This window comes from Rattus norvegicus, chromosome 5 (genome assembly GCF_021556685.1).
Source record: "Rattus norvegicus strain SHRSP/BbbUtx chromosome 5, alternate assembly SHRSP_T2T, whole genome shotgun sequence".
Classification (NCBI taxonomy): domain Eukaryota; kingdom Metazoa; phylum Chordata; class Mammalia; order Rodentia; family Muridae; genus Rattus; species Rattus norvegicus.
The window spans coordinates 108455265-108477031 of NC_141538.1; the positions used below are offsets into that span (position 1 = coordinate 108455265).

At 41.8% G+C, this 21767-nt stretch overlaps 1 protein-coding gene across 7 annotated transcripts in view; it reads left to right on the top strand.

The window, feature by feature from the left end:
- Nucleotides 1-21767, top strand: part of Focad (focadhesin) — a 330597-nt gene that overhangs the window by 254438 nt on the left and 54392 nt on the right. For all 7 annotated transcript variants that reach the window (XR_015619711.1, XR_015619712.1, XR_015619713.1 and 4 more), the window contains 4 exon segments: nt 127-219; nt 10892-10980; nt 15664-15708; nt 21255-21363. Coding sequence is in view for 4 of the 7 variants with exons in the window: in XM_087549044.1 (XP_087405170.1) it covers nt 127-219; nt 10892-10980; nt 15664-15708; nt 21255-21363 (336 nt within the window). In the remaining 3 variants the exon portion in view is untranslated.

Sequence of the window (21767 nt, forward strand, 5' to 3'; positions counted from 1 at the left end):
GAGTCCTGTACTAATTTGGTTTGTTTTAGAAAACAAACCACTTAACAAAAGGAAAGAAGAACTGAGGTTTTCATTTTGTCCTTAATTCTGTACAGTCTAATGTGGTTTTGTTCATCTTTCCCACAGGTCCACGTCCAGCTCTCAGAATGGCACCGTGCAATCTTTCTTCCACAGGCTTGGCTTGCATACATGACTCGAGCTTACCATGCCATTTTACAGGTGAGGCTGCCCCAAGGGGTCTGCTGTGTGTGGAGGGGGAGCTTTCTCCCCTTATCACTAATTTTATAACGCTGTGTATTTACTGTTTTAAGAATTTTCTCTCTGGGGCTGACAACACTGCTTCTAATGTCCCAGTGAGAAACAAAGTTCAACTGCACGGAGGTCCCTCTGGGAGAACAGTGAGGTCATTGGGTTATTTAAAGGCATGGATGAAGTTTATTGACAGGAGTGGGGGTTATCCCAAATAAGCCTCCCTGGAAAATCTTCCTCCAGCATGCCTGGTTTCCTTAGAGCTGCACAGATGAAGCCCCCTTTCCCTAGGCTTCTATAGCCCATACCTCTCCCCAACACCCCAAGATCCCATGCTATTAAGGCAGAGTTGTACACAACTGGTTAGGAGTAGGTGAGTCTTAGGTGTGGGTCTGTGGCCTTCCCCACCTTCTCCTACTATGGAGGAATGTCAGTGTCCAACCATCCCAGCTGGATTGTTCTTTGCAAGCGATACAATTTACTTTCCCAAGATGGGAGAGTCTTCTACCCGGAGGATCATACTGAACAAGTGTAAGAGACTTGGAAAGAAGAACACTATCGAAAATGCCGTGGTTCCTTTTGCTCATAAGAAATATGAGGCTCACAGGTACAGAAAGATAGAGATAATCCCATGCGTGCTATCGGACCACCACGGCCTAAAACTGGTCTTCAATAACAATAAGGGAAGAATGCCCACATATACGTGGAAATTGAACAATGCTCTACTCAATGATAACCTGGTCAAGGAAGAAATAAAGAAAGAAATTAAAAACTTTTTAGAATTTAATGAAAATGAAGATACAACATACCCAAACTTATGGGACACAATGAAAGCTGTGCTAAGAGGAAAACTCATAGCGCTGAGTGCCTGCAGAAAGAAACAGGAAAGAGCATATGTCAGCAGCTTGACAGCACACCTAAAAGCTCTAGAACAAAAAGAAGCAAATACACCCAGGAGGAGTAGAAGGCAGGAAATAATCAAACTCAGAGCTGAAATCAACCAAGTAGAAACAAAAAGGACCATAGAAAGAATCAACAGAACCAAAAGTTGGTTCTTTGAGAAAATCAACAAGATAGATAAACCCTTAGCCAGACTAACGAGAGGACACAGAGAGTGCGTCCAAATTAACAAAATTAGAAATGAAAAGGGAGACATAACTACAGATTCAGAGGAAATTCAAAAAATCATCAGATCTTACTATAAAAACCTATATTCAACAAAATTTGAAAATCTTCAGGAAATGGACAATTTCCTAGACAGATACCAGGTATCGAAGTTAAATCAGGAACAGATAAACCAGTTAAACAACCCCATAACTCCTAAGGAAATAGAAGCAGTCATTAAAGGTCTCCCAACCAAAAAGAGCCCAGGTCCAGACGGGTTTAGTGCAGAATTCTATCAAACCTTCATAGAAGACCTCATACCAATATTATCCAAACTATTCCACAAAATTGAAACAGATGGAGCACTACCGAATTCCTTCTACGAAGCCACAATTACTCTTATACCTAAATCACACAAAGACACAACAAAGAAAGAGAACTTCAGACCAATTTCTCTTATGAATATCGACGCAAAAATACTCAATAAAATTCTGAATTCAAGAGCACATCAAAACAGTCACCCACCATGATCAAGTAGGCTTCATCCCAGGCATGCAGGGATGGTTTAATATACGGAAAACCATCAACGTGATCCATCATATAAACAAACTGAAAGAACAAAACCACATGATCATTTCATTAGATGCTGAGAAAGCATTTGACAAAATTCAACACCCCTTCATGATAAAAGTCCTGGAAAGAATAGGAATTCAAGGCCCATACCTAAACATAGTAAAAGCCATATACAGCAAACCAGTTGCTAACATTAAACTAAATGGAGAGAAACTTGAAGCAATCCCACTAAAATCCGGGACTAGACAAGGCTGCCCACTCTCTCCCTACTTATTCAATATAGTTCTTGAAGTTCTAGCCAGAGCAATCAGACAACAAAAGGAGATCAAGGGGATACAGATCGGAAAAGAAGAGGTCAAAATATCACTATTTGCAGATGACATGATAGTATATTTAAGTGATCCCAAAAGTTCCACCAGAGAACTACTAAAGCTGATAAACAACTTCAGCAAAGTGGCTGGGTATAAAATTAACTCAAATAAATCAGTTGCCTTCCTCTATACAAAAGAGAAACAAGCCGAGAAAGAAATTAGGGAAACGACACCCTTCATAATAGACCCAAATAATATAAAGTACCTCGGTGTGACTTTAACCAAGCAAGTAAAAGATCTGTACAATGAGAACTTCAAGACACTGAGGAAAGAAATTGAAGAAGACCTCAGAAGATGGAAAGATCTCCCATGCTCATGGATTGGCAGGATTAATATAGTAAAAATGGCCATTTTACCAAAAGCAATCTACAGATTCAATGCAATCCCCATCAAAATACCAATCCAATTCTTCAAAGAGTTAGACAGAACAATTTGCAAATTCATCTGGAATAACAAAAAACCCAGGATAGCTAAAGCTATCCTCAACAATAAGAGGACTTCAGGGGGAATCACTATCCCTGAACTCAAGCAGTATTACAGAGCAATAGTGATAAAAACTGCATGGTATTGGTACAGAGACAGACAGATAGACCAATGGAATAGAATTGAAGACCCAGAAATGAACCCACACACCTATGGTCACTTGATTTTTGACAAAGGAGCCAAAACCATCCAATGGAAAAAAGATAGCATTTTCAGCAAGTGGTGCTGGTTCTACTGGAGGGCAACATGTAGAAGAATGCAGATCGATCCATGCTTATCACCCTGTACAAAGCTTAAGTCCAAGTGGATCAAGGACCTCCACATCAAACCAGACACACTCAAACTAATAGAAGAAAAACTAGGGAAGCATCTGGAACACATGGGCACTGGAAAAAATTTCCTGAACAAAACACCAATGGCTTATGCTCTAAGATCAAGAATCGACAAATGGGATCTCATAAAACTGCAAAGCTTCTGTAAGGCAAAGGACACTGTGGTTAGGACAAAACGGCAACCAACAGATTGGGAAAAGATCTTTACCAATCCTATAACAGATAGAGGCCTTATATCCAAAATATACAAAGAACTCAAGAAGTTAGACCGCAGGGAAACAAATAACCCTATTAAAAAATGGGGTTCAGAGCTAAACAAAGAATTCACAGCTGAGGAATGCCGAATGGCTGAGAAACACCTAAAGAAATGTTCAACATCTTTAGTCATAAGGGAAATGCAAATCAAAACAACCCTGAGATTTCACCTCACACCAGTGAGAATGGCTAAGATCAAAAACTCAGGTGACAGCAGATGCTGGCGAGGATGTGGAGAAAGAGGAACACTCCTCCATTGTTGGTGGGATTGAAGACTGGTAAAACCATTCTGGAAATCAGTCTGGAGGTTCCTCAGAAACTTGGACATTGAACTGCCTGAGGATCCAGCCATACCTCTCTTGGGCATATACCCAAAAGATGCCTCAACATATAAAAGAGACACGTGCTCCACTATGTTCATCGCAGCCTTATTTATAATAGCCAGAAACTGGAAAGAACCCAGATGCCCTTCAACAGAGGAATGGATACAGAAAATGTGGTACATCTACACAATGGAATATTACTCAGCTATCAAAAACAACGAGTTTATGAAATTCATAGGCAAATGGTTGGAACTGGAAAATATCATCCTGAGTGAGCTAACCCAATCACAGAAAGACATACATGGTATGCACTCATTGATAAGTGGCTATTAGCCCAAATGCTTGAATTACCCTAGATCCCTAGAACAAACGAAACTCAAGAAGGATGATCAAAATGTGAATGCTTCACTCCTTCTTTAAATGAGGAAAAAGAATACCCTTGGCAGGGAAGGGAGAGGGAAAGATTAAAACAGAGACTGAAGGAACACCCATTCAGAGCCTGCCCCACATGTGGCCCATACATATACAGCCACCCAATTAGACAAGATGGATGAAGCAAAGAAGTGCAGACCGACAGGAGCCGGATGTAGATCGCTCCTGAGAGACACAGCCAGAATACAGCAAATACAGAGGCGAATGCCAGCAGCAAACCACTGAACTGAGAATAGGTCCCCCGTTGAAGGAATCAGAGAAAGAACTGGAAGAGCTTGAAGGGGCTCGAGACCCCAAAAGTACAACAATGTCAAGCAACCAGAGCTTCCAGGGACTAAGCCACTACCTAAAGACTATACATGGACTGACCCTGGACTCTGTCCCCATAGGTAGCAATGAATATCCTAGTAAGAGCACCAGTGGAAGGGGAAGCCCTGGGTCCTGCTAAGACTGAACCCCCAGTGAACTAGACTATGCGGGGAGGGTGGCAATGGGGGGAGGTTTGGGAGGGGAACACCCATAAGGAAGGGGAGGGGGGAGGGTGATGTTTGTCCGGAAACCGGGAAAGGGAATAACACTTGAAATGTATATAAGAAATACTCAAGTTAATAAAAAAAAAAAAAAAGAAAAAAAAAAAAGAAAAAAAAAAAGAAAAAAAAAGAAAAAAAAAAAAGCTTTTCAGTTTCATGAGGTCCCATAAAAAAAAAAAAAAAAAAAAAAAAAAAAACTGCAAAGCTTCTGTAAAGCAAAGGACACAGTGGTTAGGACAAAACGGCAACCAACAGATTGGGAAAAGATCTTTACCAATCCTACAACAGATAGAGGCCTTATATCCAAAATATACAAAGAACTCAAGAAGTTAGACCGCAGGGAAACAAATAACCCTATTAAAAAATGGGGTTCAGAGCTAAACAAAGAATTCACAGCTGAGGAATGCCGAATGGGTGAGAAACACCTAAAGAAATGTTCAACATCTTTAGTCATAAGGGAAATGCAAATCAAAACAACCCTGAGATTTCACCTCACACCAGTGAGAATGGCTAAGATCAAAAACTCAGGCGACAGCAGATGCTGGCGAGGATGTGGAGAAAGAGGAACACTCCTCCATTGTTGGTGGGATTGCAGACTGGTAAAACCATTCTGGAAATCAGTCTGGAGGTTCCTCAGAAAATTGGACATTGAACTGCCTGAGGATCCAGCTATACCTCTCTTGGGCATATACCCAAAAGATGCCTCAACATATAAAAGAGACACGTGCTCCACTATGTTCATCGCAGCCTTATTTATAATAGACAGAAGCTGGAAAGAACCCAGATGCCCTTCAACAGAGGAATGGATACAGAAAATGTGGTACATCTACACAATGGAATATTACTCAGCTATCAAAAACAACGAGTTTATGAAATTCGTAGGCAAATGGTTGGAACTGGAAAATATCATCCTGAGTGAGCTAACCCAATCACAGAAAGACATACATGGTATGCACTCATTGATAAGTGGCTATTAGCCCAAATGCTTGAATTACCCTAGATCCCTAGAACAAACGAAACTCAAGACGGATGATCAAAATGTGAATGCTTCACTCCTTCTTTAAATGAGGAAAAAGAATACCCTTGGCAGGGAAGGGAGAGGGAAAGATTAAAACAGAGACTGAAGGAACACCCATTCAGAGCCTGCCCCACATGTGGCCCATACATATACAGCCACCCAATTAGACAAGATGGATGAAGCAAAGAAGTGCAGACCGACAGGAGCTGTATGTAGATCGCTCCTGAGAGACACAGCCAGAATACAGCAAATACAGAGGCGAATGCCAGCAGCAAACCACTGAACTGAGAATAGGTCCCCCGTTGAAGGAATCAGAGAAAGAACTGGAAGAGCTTGAAGGGGCTCGAGACCTCAAAAGTACAACAATGTCAAGCAACCAGAGCTTCCAGGGACTAAGCCACTACCTAAAGACTATACATGGACTGACCCTGGACTCTGACCCCATAGGTAGCAATGAATATCCTAGTAAGAGCACCAGTGGAAGGGGAAGCCCTGGGTCCTGCTAAGACTGAACCCCCAGTGAACTAGACTATGGGGGGAGGGCGGCAATGGGGGGAGGGTTGGGAGGGGAACACCCATAAGGAAGGGGAGGGGGGAGGGGGATTTTGCCCGGAAACCGGGAAAGGGAATAACACTTGAAATGTATATAAGAAATACTCAAGTTAAGTAAAAAAAAAAAAATAAATAAAAAAAAAAAAAGAAATAAAGATTGGCTTGAATGGATAACAAAAAAAAAAAAAAAAAAAAAAAAAAAAAGATTGCATGTGCCGGGGGTAAAGCAGTAACTGAGCACTTGCCTAGAGTGGATGAGGCCCTGGGTTCAATATCTCTCACCCAGAAACATTTCTTAAAATAAAATTATGTTAAAAAGAAAAAAAAAAGAAATATGAGGCTCGGGACATCTGTTTCTCTCTTACACACACACACACACACACACACACACACACACACACACACACACACACACACACACTTTAAGGGTGGGAAGAGTGAGAGACTAGGAAGGGAGGGTCAAGCCTTGTCTTCTGATTGAGAGAACCAGTGCAGTCCTTGAGCTCACAGCAGCTGTGGGCATCTGTAGGAGACCCACATAACAGTGAGCTAGTTGGCACTTGAACATGGACTCATGATCTCCTACCCCTTGCCGAGGAGCCGCTGATAGTTGATGACATCTCAAGAGAGGAGAGCGAGTCTTCTCTAAGAGTGTTGCTCCTTGTAGGTTGATAGGTTGATCAGGCTCCAGTGGCCCCACCCTCATGAGTATATCAGCAATGCAAATTGGACTCTGTGGATTATTAGAACCAAAACCAAAGATATGAAAAAGGGAGGTAGGGGGAGGAACCGGGAGTGACTATGATCCAAATACAATGTATGGGAGTCTCAGTGAATTGATACAAATATTACATTAAATAAAAGAAATGTAAGGCATAAATATATAGTTACACTTCTATTTAAATGTACATATTCCTATGTTTCTGAGTCCCATCCAGAGCCTGCTTCTAAGCTCTATTCTCTTCTGCATGTTTTGGCCTCCTGAATACCCAGCTTGACTGTCCCAGAGTATCTTGTCTTGAGTGCCTCCCACACTGAGCTCAGCACTTGTCTCTGTGTGGAGCCTGCCTGTATCTTTAGGCCCACCTCTTGACCATTCTCTCAGACATTTATATTTCTGCTTTTCCAAATTTGTAAGACTCTGCAAGCATCCCTAATGTCTTGGATTTCATACACACTGTTCTGTTCTCTCAGGTACTGCCCTTTCTGCATACTGTTCTGTTCTCTCTCAGATGCTCCCTTTTTTGTGTGCCCATCCCATTTTACCTTGTTCTTTAGATTAGTTATGTGTTGTACTTAACTCCTGTCCTGAAAAGTCATTGTTAAAATGGTGTGTATGTGCCTGGTCTGAGATTACTTAAGTAACGTGTCTCAGAAGATTTTCATGAAGTGCAAGGAATCCTAGTGTTAGGGGTAAAAGTGCTGGCCGCCTTATAGGGGTTCAGAGATGAGAGCCAGGGGATAGTTGGGGAGGTAAGGCTGATTGACTGTCTGGAGTTTTGTGTTCCCTTCTCCAATTCAAACCTCAGTGCAGCAGTGCAGTCATTTTAGCGCAGAACTGATCAACAGTGTAGAGCTTCTGATTCAGTAGAATTGAGAAAGGGAGACAGAGTCTCCACTCAACCGCAGGCAGACCCTTCTAAAGTGCTTAGTCTGCAGCCCACACCTTGATCAGCTTTGTTTTAGTGTCCCCAAGGTAATCTGCACCTGCAAAGCTGCTCCTCTGGAATTCCTGCTTCCTGCTTTCTTGTTATTTTGCCAGTGTTTTATCCTTCCCAGTACGGGAACCCCTTTTGTTTTGAATAGACCCTGGGTGAAGGAATGACTTTCTCATGTCTGCATACTTCTGTAACCTCACTGTACACCACCAGACAATTGATTTCTATTCAAGAGGCATGAGAGTAGCCAGAGCACAGGCTTCTCCATGTTCATGCTTCCCTTAGTCGTTTGCAGGTCTTCCTGGCAGGGCAGGGTGCTGAACTAACTTGCAGACACAGAGGGAAATAAAATGCCCCTTCCTGCTGTGAGTCCCTGCCCAGTAAAGGAAGCTACAAGCCCACCAGCCATTTCACTGCAGGATGCTCCATTGTTAGTGAAAGAAGGAACAAAAATTCTGCAAACACCTGGAGAAGGAAATGAGCAATTCCTGTAGACAGCTGAGAATTGGTGTTACTTTAGGGAAAGTAGGGTTAAGTTAGAGAGTATTGTGATACAATTCAGACTTTGCAAAAGCCTCCATTTTCCCCATAATTGTTATTATTTATTGAATACTTGTATGTAGCTAATACTTAACAAAACTATTTCAATCTTTACAGATACCCAGTGAAGTGTATATTATTAAGCCCATGAGTAATGATGTTATAGGTGGACAATCAGGGAAGGAAAGCAAATAGTTCAAAGCCAACAGTTGGTAAACAAGAGGAATAGAATTTAATTTGGAATCTTCTGATTCCTGAGCCTCATGTGATTGCCTAATACCATCATTAATTGTAATAACAAACAACACAAGCTTGTCTAACATTTTATTTACCTATTACATTTATTAATATAGTGTTTGTGTGTCTGTGTGTATTTATGTCTGTCTGTCTGTCTTTCTGTCTGTGGATGTGTGTGTAAGCATGCATGTGTGGAATATGTACATATGTGGAAATAAGTCGGCTTATTGGAACATGTTTCTCCTCCGACTGTGTGGGTCCAGGGTTGGAGGCAAGTGCCTTTGCCTGCCCTGTAGAAAGGACAAATGCATTTATGAAAAGTCTTTTAGTTTTAGTAATATAGGCCTAGTATTCTCGTCAGCGAGTGTAGTGGTGTATGTTTGTTTACTTTCACGTAAGATCTTTCCTTTGGGTTTTACATTCAGTTATATTGAGAATTGGTGAAAAACGGTAAACTGGAAAGGTTCTCTTTCATAAGGACTTGAAAATTCAGCAGTGTGGTATTTGTCATTCTTCCCCCCCCCCCCCCTGGAACTGGGGACCGAACCCAGGGCCTTGTGCTTCCTAGGCAAGCGCTCTACCACTGAGCTAAATCCCCAACCCCGCTATTTGTCATTCTTACCTGACAAGTGTCTGTGTGCTTCAGCTGATGAGTTTCTTGTTTGGATTCATGCATTTGAAACTTTAAAAAGTATCACAAATTAATTGGAGCAAAATTGAGATCCTTGTTTGTACAAGAGTTCATGTCCTGGAGGTGTCTTCTGTTGCATTAGCTGTGGGTACATCCAGCTGGTGCTGAACAGGTTGGTAGCATTGAACTTGACCCGTTCGAGGGGCTGTATTCTTGGCCACCCTTAGGAGACAGGCTGAAAGGTTTGCATTCTATATTACGTTCTTGAGGTATGTAAGACACAAGTCTTACCTTTTAAAGTCTGAACCCCCAAACTCCAGCCCCCAAACATTTTAAAAATAGTTAAGTATTACTCTATAATACAGAATCTGATGTCATGTCCAAGTTAGAATCCACCAGTAAACTGTTATTTTAATTACATTAAATAATATCATTGATAACAGAGTAAAGGAATGAACCCGATTGTAGTAATATAGTGAAAACTGTGAAGTTTAATAATTGAGGGTGTTGGCCTTAAAGAAAGAATATTAACTCTATTTCTATTCCATGACTGAAGTTGAGAACTCTATTTCTATAAGAAGTAGAAATGAAACGCTGGTGATTCCTTTTTTTCCCTTTTCTTTGTCTTTGTTTTGTTGCTGTTGTTGTTGCTGTTGTTGTTGTTGTTTGAGGTATCTTTTTTATTTTCACAAGATCTACTCACCACAGAGTTAGCTATCTCAGAAAAGTAGAATGACTTCTCTGTGACATTTTTTGTTTTGTTTTTGTTTTTAAATCTTATCTTTTATAAACTTTATTTTTTTGTTTTTATTGGATTTTTTTAAATTTACATTTCAAATGTTATCCCCTTTCCCAGTTTCCTGTCCATAAACTCCTTATCTTTTCCCCCTCTTCCTTCTTCTTTTTTTATTGTATATTTTTTATTTACATTTCAAATGTTATCCCCTTTCCTGGAAACCATCCATATACCCCCCAATTCCATCTCCCTCCCCCTTCTTGTATGCTCCCCGACCCAACCACCCACCCCTTTCTGCTTCCTTGCCCTGACAATCCCCTACACTGGCAGGGGGGTGTCCAGTCTTGGACCAAGGGCTTCTCTTCCCATTGGTGCCCAACAAGGCATCCTCTGCTACATACGCAGCTTGGAGCCATTGGACTCTCTATGTGTACCCTTTGGTGGTGCTTTTGTTCCTGGGAGTTCTGGTTGTTTTTTTTTTTTTTTTCTTTCTTACACACATCTTAAGTATTATATTCTCATCTATTTAATTTTCTGCTCTTCTGTTGTGACAGTGGTGCTCAGACCTCAATCTCTGTATAACTAAATTATCAGTCGCTGACCATTGCCATGTAGGGAACTTTACAGTGAGACCCATGAGTATCACGTCTGCTTTGAATGGCATCCTGAAAGCATGCACTGCACTGGATCGGCCAAGCTCACATCCTCTTTAGGACTGGCCTCTAGGGAATGCAGGGATTCTCTGAGCAGGGATGTGAGTGCTTCCCTCACTCATGCTTGTTCCAGGTTTACTGTGCCAGCGTGGCCAGTGGCCACAGGACCTCCATCCTTCGGTCTGCGTGCTGATTCCTCCTGTGTGGTTTGCAGGGACGGATAGCAGAGCTGGAGCTGCAGTTGCAACATGGCAAGGAGGGCCCCGAGGAGGTGCAGTACAAACGAAGCACGGCCTGGCTCTGGTAAGGGGACGGCATTCTGCGGCACCCTGTTGTCCTGGAAAGTGAGCAGAGAAGGAAGCAGTGGATGCCTCAACTGCCCCTGTGATGGTTGCATTACCTCATGTGAGCTGGAGGTGACTGGAGAGGCCCCATAGGTTCATTTTCATCTACTCCCTAGATATGATAAGGAACACTGTTTTCAGAAATATATACGTGTGTGTGTGTGCGCATGCATGTGTGTGTGTGTGTGTGTGTGTGTGTGTGTGCGTGCATATATGTGCATGTAGGCGTGCAGGTGTAGGTGTGTAGACATTCCCATTTCCCGGTGTCTATGAAGAACTGGCACCAGTATCCTCTGTAGAGTGTAAAAGCCACTGAAACTCATGTCTCATATCTACAGTGTAGAGTTTCCATGTAACCTTTGACATCCTTCTTCATATAAATCACCTCTAGATTACTTTGGTAACTTATACAGTGTAAATTCTGTGACTATCCTTGTGCCGTATTGTTTAGAGGATATGATAAGAGTCTAGACATATTGAATCCAGACACAATTTTGCGTAAATACATTCATCTGTGTTGGTTAAATCTATAGATGTAGAACTCACAGACACAGAGGGCTAATTGAATATGTCCATATTTTTTTTTTCCTAATGCAATGTGGGAATGGTTTGGTCCCCTCCATGTTGTTTCTTGTAAGGAATTATTTTAGTCCCTTTGAATAAAAAGTGATTTTCCCACCCAGGTCATTGCCATTCCACATCAGATGTAGTCTAGAATTGCTCCCCTTCTCCGTTCACTAGGTTATCTTCATGATTGGGACAGTCCTTCTACCTCAGGGCTTAGTTCCTCAGCAGATGTCCCTAGGGTGCTTCTACTATATCACCTAGAAGTGTGGAATCCTAAGACATGTAAAGCAACACAGATTGTTATGTAGTTTGAGAAGAATAGTTTGTCATATTAATTGATGAGGCAAACAGAGAATCAAAAACCTAAATAGCTTTGCCTATATCCACACATTGCTTTATTCAAAATTAAAAGTTGCTTGGTTATAGAAAATAAAATCTTTAGGTATTTAATTCTGTTGATTCATTTCATAGACTTTTGATAAAAAGCAATGGATTTATTATTAGAAGTTAACAATTTTGGCTTCACTTCCTATTTTTTTAATGAGTATGGGTATTTTGCCTGTGTGAATGTACATCATGTGCATACAGTATCCATAGAGACCAGAAGAGAGCATCAGATTACCTAGAACTGGAGGTACAGGTGGCTATGAGCTACCATGTGGGTGCTGGGAACAGAGCCCAGGTCTTCTGGAAGAGCAATCAATGCCCTTAACCACTGAGCCATCTCTCCAGTCTCCCTTTTTGCTATTTTGAGATCTAGTTTTAATATATCATCTGTGATAATTTGACAGGAATGGTATATTTACTGCATTCTCAAAGATATAGACCTATAGACATAAAGCCTCTAATGAAACTCACAAGCTAAATGGATGTATCGGGAAGAAATAGTTTTGGATGTTTCTTTAGCATAGTACAGACTATAATAGACAACTAATAAGCAACTGAGAGGCCATTTTGAAATGAGCTTTTCAGCAACTTTATTAGAACATAGTCCCAATCTAAGTAAAGACATTTCTCTATTATATCAAATGTATTTATTGTCTGTTGTGTATCAGGCATTCTTCTGAGCATAGAAGAACAGCATTTGTTGTTGTTGTTGTTGTTGTTGTTGTTGTTCTTTCAGGCCTTATAAACAATTGAATTGAAATATAATATAAGCAAACAAACAAATGGGATAGGATAGATTTTATTAGGGCAAAAGAGGTAGAGCGTGAATGGGCAGTGGTGAGTGGGAGGAGTTGAGGGTAACTCTCACCCATAGAAAGTTCTAGAGAGCCTGTTTAATAATATGGTCTTGAGACGAGAAGTGATGGAGTGAGGCAGTCTAGAGCCCAGGGAAGAACCCTGTGACTGGCAGTGAGTTTAAAGGAGTGTAGCTAGAAAGTGAAGCCAGGATAGCATGAAAGAAACAAGGAAGGGACGAATGGGCAACACAGAGTTCTGGAGATCACAAGGTCTCTGTGAGGGGATAACATTGGTGGATTTGAATATGGGCATCCACTTTCTGGTTTGGAAGGAGTCTTATGAGGATGAAGTCAGATTTTGTGGACTCTACTGCAGCAATTCAGCCAAACGATGGTAGAGTCTTTGGCTAAGGCAATAGCAGGAGAAGAATGAAGTAAATAGATTTTCAATCTGTTTTGAAGACAGGTTCCTAGATTTATAATTTCATAGATTTAAATTATTGGTTTAAATGGAAGATGGACATTAAGGGTAAAACACTGATTGAACAAATGAAGCTTCTACTGACTAAGTTAGGAAAAATGGCTGCCAGGACAGCTAACTTCATCTGATTCTGAATCTGAAGGATGTGAGAGACCCAATGAGGTCTAAAACTAAGGATTCCAGACAGGTATGAGTGTAGAGTTCTAAGGGGATGTAAGGATCAGAGGTATCAGTTTTGGAACCATTGTCATATTGGTGACAGCTAAAACCATGATGGTAGAGGAAATTTGTAAATAAAGAAAATTTCAGAAGATTGAGCCCTGGACTGCGTCAGCATTTACAGGAGGAGAGGATGCAGTGAGAACCATGAACCAGGCCGGAAACTAGCAGTCTGAATAGGAGATGACTGAGGAAGCATTGCATCTCCAGAGTCAAGAACAGAGGGGACCCAAGAAGGGGACCAGCATTGTGTCAGATACTGACGGTGGAGACTGGGAACTGAGTGCTCAGTCTAGACTCTTGAAAGTCTGAAGGGAGCCGATGGGTGAAGTTGTGGGATAAGAGCCAGACTAGTGATGGACTTGAAGTGGAAGGAGATGAACTCGAATTAGGCATAGTGATGCTTCTCTGAAGTTTTGCTGCATAAGAATAGTAGTAGTGGTAGTAGTAGCAGCAGCAGCAGCAGCAGCAGCAGCAGCAGCGGCGGCGGCGGCGGCGGCGGTGGTGGTATAAGTAGCAACTGGAGGCCTTTTCTTCTAAAAGCACAGATATTACAACATCTTCACTTGCAAAGGGCAGGGATACGAGAAGGGACAACTGGTAATGCAGCAGAGAGAAGCGAGCCTCCAGAAGCTCGATTGTGACCATGCGTGCATGATAGTTGACAGCTCCCCACTCATCACTACTACACACTGGACAGTAAAAGATCACAGCAAGTGTGGACAATCAGTAGATAAGTGTGTCATTGAAGTACTTCTTCAAATATGCTTGTGCTTTATAAGAGCAATTTGCAAGTATGTGAAAAATTCGACTCTTAATGATGACTCATTCTCAGTCATGCTGACTTGCTAAGAATTTATTATATGTCAGATGCAAATATTTATGAATTTTATATTCATGAAAAACCTTGAGTTACTGAGCCTCGAAATGGCTGTGTGGTTCAGAGCACTTTCAGTACTTAGAGAGGACCCAAGTTTGCTCCCAGCTACAAACACTTGAAAGTCTACTTTGATGGGATCCAGTGCCCTATTCTGACCTCTGTGGGCACACATATGTATGGGGTTCACATATAGACACATACATATTCATATACACGCATTCCCTCTCTATCTCTCACAAAAACACACACACACACACACACACACACACACACGTACTCATACATAAAAGTAAATCTTTAAAGAATTTTTAAAAATATAAATTTGACACAGTGCTGTCTACTGTACCTCAGAATTTCTTTGTTGGAAAAGATGTTATAATCTAAATATTTACACTAAGCATACCTACCTCCCAGCCCACAGGTACTATTATCTTCTTTTGGCTTTGGTATAATTGTACAGCCAAAATTTGAAGTTGTATTTTATATATATATATGCAATGATTTCTGTATATATAATTTGTATACAACAAATTGATTTTGGTGAACTCTTCTGCAAAAAGGGGAGAGCAGTATCACTTGGCTGCCATAACAGAAATACTGTGGGCTGGGTGGCTTCAACATCAGAAGCTTTCTCACAGCTCTGTAGTTTGAGAACCAGCATGTCTGGCAAGTCCTCACATCCTGTGCATCCTCATGTTGGGGAAACAGAGAAAGGATCAGGCTTCCTTATGCCTGTTCCTATGTGGGCCCTAAGCCTATCTTATTTGGCTCTGACTCCAATTAGTATCATGTTGGGTATATTCAATATAGGCTTAGAGGAAGGTAACATCCAGTCAAACAAAGGGTGCCTGTGCACCCACCATTGCATTGGGATGGCATTGACACAGCTCCACGTGTCTATCCTTCTGGGTGACATTTTCTCCTTTCCTATCTACTAAGAGAGCCTACAAATGGGAGACAACACTGACTCTGACATAAAGCCGTTACCACTGTCTTTTCCCCCACCCTAGCTCTGCACATGTACTTTTAAGACCCGGAGGCAGTGCTGGAAGTTTTAAAATTAACTTTCTTGCACTGATCCTTTATTTGTGCATCAGGGCATATGATCATGCATGGACCACAGTGTTCAAGTGGAAGTCAGGGGGAGCTTGTAGGAACGTGGTTCCTGGGGATCACATGTAGGTCATCAGGTGCCTCTGTCTGCTGAGCTGTATGACCGGCATTTGGAAATTCTCCTAGACTGATGGATAAGAGGGCAGGTGTAGCTCATGGTGTCATATCAGCTCGTGTCTATTTCCATCTTCCCTGCAGGGTCAGAGACATGCTGACAGATGAGATCACCAAGACAGCTGCGAAGTAAGTCCTTTATTCTCCTACTGACCTATTAACAAACCACCCACTTCCTGACAGGCCCACACGCTCTCTCCATCCACAGCATTCATAATATTAAGAACTATAAAGTATTTTCTGGGTTATTTTTATAGAAAACCATTGTTATTCGTGTTAGCTCTATTAATTCTCACCACATGCCTTTTTGTGCAAACACAGAGAGACTGGTACAAATACTTAGCTTTTCATTGAAATACCCAACTTGAACCCTTAATAAAATGCCATGTGGTTTGGCTTAAATTTAAAGGATTATAATTTAGTTCAAGGAAGACAAATGAATTCTTGAGAATGTGAGTTACAATGGATCTACAAATAAATTATTAAATCTCAGTTGCAATGCAGCAAAGTAGGGCCTCCTCTTACATTTCTTGGAAGCCATGGGCTCCGGTGCATCTAAAAATCAGATTCTAATTAGCAGTTAATCTGACCTTGGGTGAACCTCCTCAGCTCTACGATAACCTTTTAAAAAACAAAATTCATATATACCACATTTGTACACATTCAGTAAACGGCAATGCCAGTCATAGCCTTGTGATGGTTTTAACAAAAATGACTCGAGTGTTACTTCTTCAGGCTTTTTATTTACCTTCAGGCAAAGCTCACTAAAGAAATTACACCCTAATGAACTTACTTGCGGAGCAGTCTCTGCACGCTCTTCTGCTAACAAGCTGACTAATTGTTCCTGGCAGCAGAGATGCAATCGGTGGCTTTCATATCTCCTCTCCACTGTCACCTTCTGCCGTTGTGTTGTGTGGCTCACTTCCTCAGTCTCCAAGTGACATAAGCACATCCTTGCCCTGGGATTTCATAAGTCCTGAAGCCCATATCCTACAGAAGTATTTTAGTGCAATATTATGTATCTTGGTCCTATCCTGGGACATATGGTATAGCTAAAATGATTTGGCATCAGGGACAGCAGAAACAAACAGCCACTTAATTGTCGATCTGAGCCCTTGCTCATTTTAACACCCTTACCCCTCCACTGAGTAAAGGAAAAGAGAACTGGTGGTCTCCCTGTCTCCACTGCTGGGATGGGCACGAGGAAATATATTTTGACACAACTGAGACTCCAGTGCATAAAGGATACCATAGGAATGCATGTGCTCTGCTTCATAGGTGAGGGTGGGCCATCTTGGAAATTTTCCTTTCACAGTTTGTTAGTGTGCAATCTTGTGTCCAGTAAAAATAGGACATTTGGAGCAAAATGCTTAGATGATTAAGAAACCAGCAAGCCTATGTGCAGGCAAACTGTAATTTTGCTTCTTAAGTCACCTTTATACTTCCTGTTCTTAGCTCTTATTGCAGCCTGCCTTTTCTCTATAGATTTGCAAAGCATCATGTTTCCTCTCATGCGTGCCCAAGGTCAATGTGTTTACATTCTCAGGGGTGTGGAGTAAAACAGTTCATGTTCTTATGGGATTACTACCTTTTTTTTTTAATCAAAAACTTAAAAGTGGTAACGGTGGCAGGAAGTAAACAAGAGCTATGTAAGCTCAAGAGGCCAAGTGACTGTGGTAGGGCAGGGGAAATGTCGACCACTTTCTCTCTGCTACTTTCCAGGGGCTTCCTTCACTGAGGCAGAGATCTTACTCCTGCATTTTGACAGCTTACCTTTCGGTACTTGGAAAGTGGTGGTCCCAGCTGCCTGAGACCAGGGCGTGTGTTGTCCACTCACAAGTTAAATGCCGGAAGTGACGCTGCAGTCACAGAGCGCTCGCTGACTTGCTCATTTGAGAGAGTATTTCTTTGCGAGTCAGGGTTATGACTCAGGAAGAAGCAGAACACAGATAAGCTGGGTGACTGATGGCAATTTGTTTTCATTGTTATTAATTAAATGGATTTGAACCCGAAGACAAAAATCCCCAAATGATTGGGTCACTTTGCTGATATGTAATGTGATATTCTGTCCCTCAGAAAGCATCACTGAAGCTCATCCTTCCTTGGGCTTTTTAATTAGGTTAACGACATCAGTTTGTTCCAAAGGACAATTTAATTAAAATGTCAGTGGTGTTGCTTAGATAAAGACTGCACCGATGCTGACATGTTATTATGCAAATTAGTCACAGCTGTTTGACTGGTAGGGGATAGTTATTTGAGTAACAAGGCGGTGAGTTTGTGCTGCTCCAGTTGTAGACATTTCACCAGCCAGTTCCTCCTCAAATATGTTTTGCTAAGTATGCAGTGCATAGTATCAACCAAAGGCTGCTGCTCTGGGCTTGGGGCAGGTTTGAGATAAGCAAGCTGGTCCTGGGGCCTTTTCCAAATGTGGAACTTGAACTGTGGATGCTTTGTGTAGACTGGAGCAGTTGTGTTTTATCTGGAAATTAATGTCCAGATTAAATTTAACCTGCATCCAAAGATCTAATTGCCTTAAATACATTTTTCTTCTCACCCCCCGCCACAGTACATATTGAGTAGTGTCAAGATGAGTGAAATACAATGATTTGGAGTACTATTTTAAAGCTGAGGCAGGATCTAGAGAGATCACTCACTGGTTAGGAGCACTGGTGACTATTGGAGAGGATGCAGCCAGGATCTCAGCACCTGTCCACATCAGGCAGTCACTCCTGTAACTCCAGTTCCAGGAGATCAGTTGCCCTCTTCTGGTTTCTGATGACATCAGCACATACATATCATACATGCCTGTGGACATACATACATACACACACATAGATTTAAAAATGAAAATAAATCTTTAAAAAGAAATAGGCCACATTCTCCTATGTACTTGCATGCTATAAAGATACTTTTTATGTCACCTTGCATAAGATGCTTGTTTAATGAGAACTGTATGGTAAGAAGACTGAGGATTTAATCTTCAGATTACTGATAACTTTAAACAACTCCTTCCTGCCTCTCCTCCTCCACCTTTTTTCCTTCTCTTCCTCCTGCTCTTCTTCCTCAATCTATCCTTAGAGATTAATAGCCATTTTTAAGCAGGAAAGACTTCAGGACATTGATAATAGAAAGAAGAATGATATAGCCTGACTACTCCTTATCCTAAATTCTTGAAATCAAAAATATTGCAAATTTTGGCATTTTTCAAATTTGGGAATACTAGTATGAAAACTCAAAATGCTAGAAAACCTAAAATAAAATTGAAAATTGTTACTCAACCTGCATTAAAAGCAAACGATTTAGTTTTGCTTTTGTTAAGTGACTTTTATTGCCTGAGTCCTAGCTTGCTTGAGGTAGTTTATTATCAGTTAAAAAGTGCTTTGTAATCCATAACCTCAGGGGCAGCCATTTCTTCAGACCTGAAGGAGTCCTTCCAACTTAGGTCAGCCCGGCCCTCAGTCTCACTGACTTAGAGCAGACCTCACAGGGGGTAAAGAGAATGAGCAAGGGCTGGGCAGGGCTCCACTGAGCTGAGCAAGGAGGGGCGGGGGTTGGGGGGCACAGAAAGGGTCAGGTGACTAGCAAATGAAAAGATTTGATAATGGCACATCCTTTATCCCATAAAACCTATAGGAGCTCGTGCTCACAGGAACCTTTAGCCCCTGCTCAGTGGTGGCAGACTGGTCTGGAGGCACATACAGGGGTCACATGAAGAGCTAGTGTGGAGATCATTCTCACCCTCTGGCCTGTTCTAACACTGTACTGTGCACAGAGAATGCACACGGTGAAGTCGGGCTCAGGTCTCGTGCAGCGCTGTGGGGATGTTTTCTGTGGGACGTTACTGGGATGCAGTCATAAGGATCCTGAGTTGCATCTTCAGACAGGGAAGTTCTGCAGACAGCAGCTCATCATTGTCCTATTCAGAGCTTTCTGTCCTAAGATCATCCTGGGCATATGGAATCATACCAAGTGTGTACTTTTACATGCTAAGTGTGTATGATAATCAGGTAATGTTTATGATGCCAGATTATGAAGTAAAAAATAAATGAGTTTCTGTTGTTAATATTAGAAAATTATCATTTGAATTATGTTACAGGACATCTTTTAACCCATGTGGTCTAAAACCAGTTCTTTCCCCACCTCCTATCCCATATGGAATCACCATGTCATGTTACAAAGTAGCTAGGCTTCTGGCTCTGATACAGTGAGATAAGAGAGAATGGGAGTCATGACTGTCAAAGGCTGCCACATGTTACAAGGGAGTAAAGGGAAGTTGTGACCTGGTTTATGGGGAGCTGGTTCCACACACTGCTGTTTCACAAGAGGCTGTTGCACTCTGCTGGGTCTTCTTTCCTATAACTTTTAGAGATAAATCAGTATATTCAAATTGACTAAAAATGGCATAGATGAATACCTTGGGAGATGCTCTGTCGGAGTAAGATGTGTAGAAAGGATACTTAGAAACCGAAGCCTGCATTTCTAAGCTGCATAAGATCATAATGACTGTGCTGAGGAGAGCCAAAAAACAGCCCGTGTCAACACAGAAGTTACTGGCCCCTGGGGATGAACAAGCCTGTACTTTTTTTTTTTTTTAAAGATTTTATTCATTTATTATATATAAGTACACTGTAGCTGACTTCAGACACACCAGAAGAGGGCATCAGATCTCATTACAGATGGTTGTGAGCCACCATGTGGTTGCTGGGAATTGAACTCAGGACCTCTGGAAGAGTAGTCGGGTGCTCTTAACCGCTGAGCCATCTCTCCAGCCCCCAAGCCTGTACTTTTAAGAGGATTTATCTCGTTTTATTTTATTTTATTTTACTTATTTTTAGGACAGGGATCACCAAGTGTCCCTGCCTATTTCGGAACTCACCATGTAGACCTTGATGACCTTGAGCTCACAGAGATCTGCTTGCATCTGCCTCCTGAGTGCTGGGATTAAAGGTGTGCACCACCACACCTGGCTAATTGTTTTTATTTTGCTTGTAAGAGCATTTTGTCTGCGTATGTGAGTGTCTCGTGCGCATGCCTGGCACTCGTGGGGTTTAGAAGAGTGTCAGATTCTTGGAAGTGGAATTACCGATGGTTGTGAGCTACTGTCTTAGTTACGGTTTCTGTTGCTTTGAAGAGACACCATAACTACGGCCATTCTTATAAAGAAAAACATTTAATTGAGACTGACTTACAGGTTTAGAGGTTTAGTCCATTGTCCTCAAGGCAGCAGGTCTTGACATGCAGGCAGACGTGGTGTTGGAGAGGTAGCTGAGAGATAGGAAGTTATCGGGCAGAGGAAGTGGCACTGGGCTGATCTTGAGCTTCTGAAACCTCAAAGCCCCCATTCCCCACATGTGTGGGAACCCCCTGATACACTTTCTTCACCAAGGCTACTTCTCCAATATTGCCAGTCCCTATGAGTCTATGGGGGCCATTTTCATTCAGAACACTACAGCCACCATGTAAATCCTAGGAACTAACCCCAGGTTCTGTGAAAGAACAAGAAGTACTCTAACCACTGAGCCATCTTTCTAGCCCTCCATACCCACATCTTCCTTCTTGTTTTAACTAGCTTTGTGCTGGAGCAGAGGTGCTTTTCTTCCTTGTCTGCTCTCCCACGACAGTGCCCCTCTCTTGGTCTTCTAAGTCTTCTCTTGGAATCTTTTCTTTTCACATAGAGAGAGTCCAGTGGTCAAAGGCAATGCTCTGTTGGCCTTAAGCAGCCTTGCCGTCGTGGTGTCCAAGCATGAAGCCAGCCTTTCCTCAGAGTCTGATGGAGTCCTAGAGGTGAGTTGGGAGGATTTAGTACACGTGAGCTTTTGTTGCAACTCTTCGGTCTTTATTTAGGTGGCCTGCGCTAGGTTTGTGAGGTTAAATTCTGCGACTGCGTGGACAAATTCTGCCATGTGGTGAGCCCTTACTGTGAGCCCTCCTCCCTTCCTGACTTGCTGTTACATTTCTCTCTGTAGTTAAGTGGCCATTTCCCTTTGAAGGTGACATTTTATTAAACGGGCTGTCTTTTTATGATTACATCACGAGTAACCAATCTTAGAAGGTTAACCAGGCTTACAGAAAGTGAACAATACTGTCAAACAATGATAAATAAGCTGTGTTTACACATTGAAAAACTTGTACTTTATATTTTAATTGTAGATGTCAGTGATAAAGTGCCTGTTCATTTTTGCAATGCG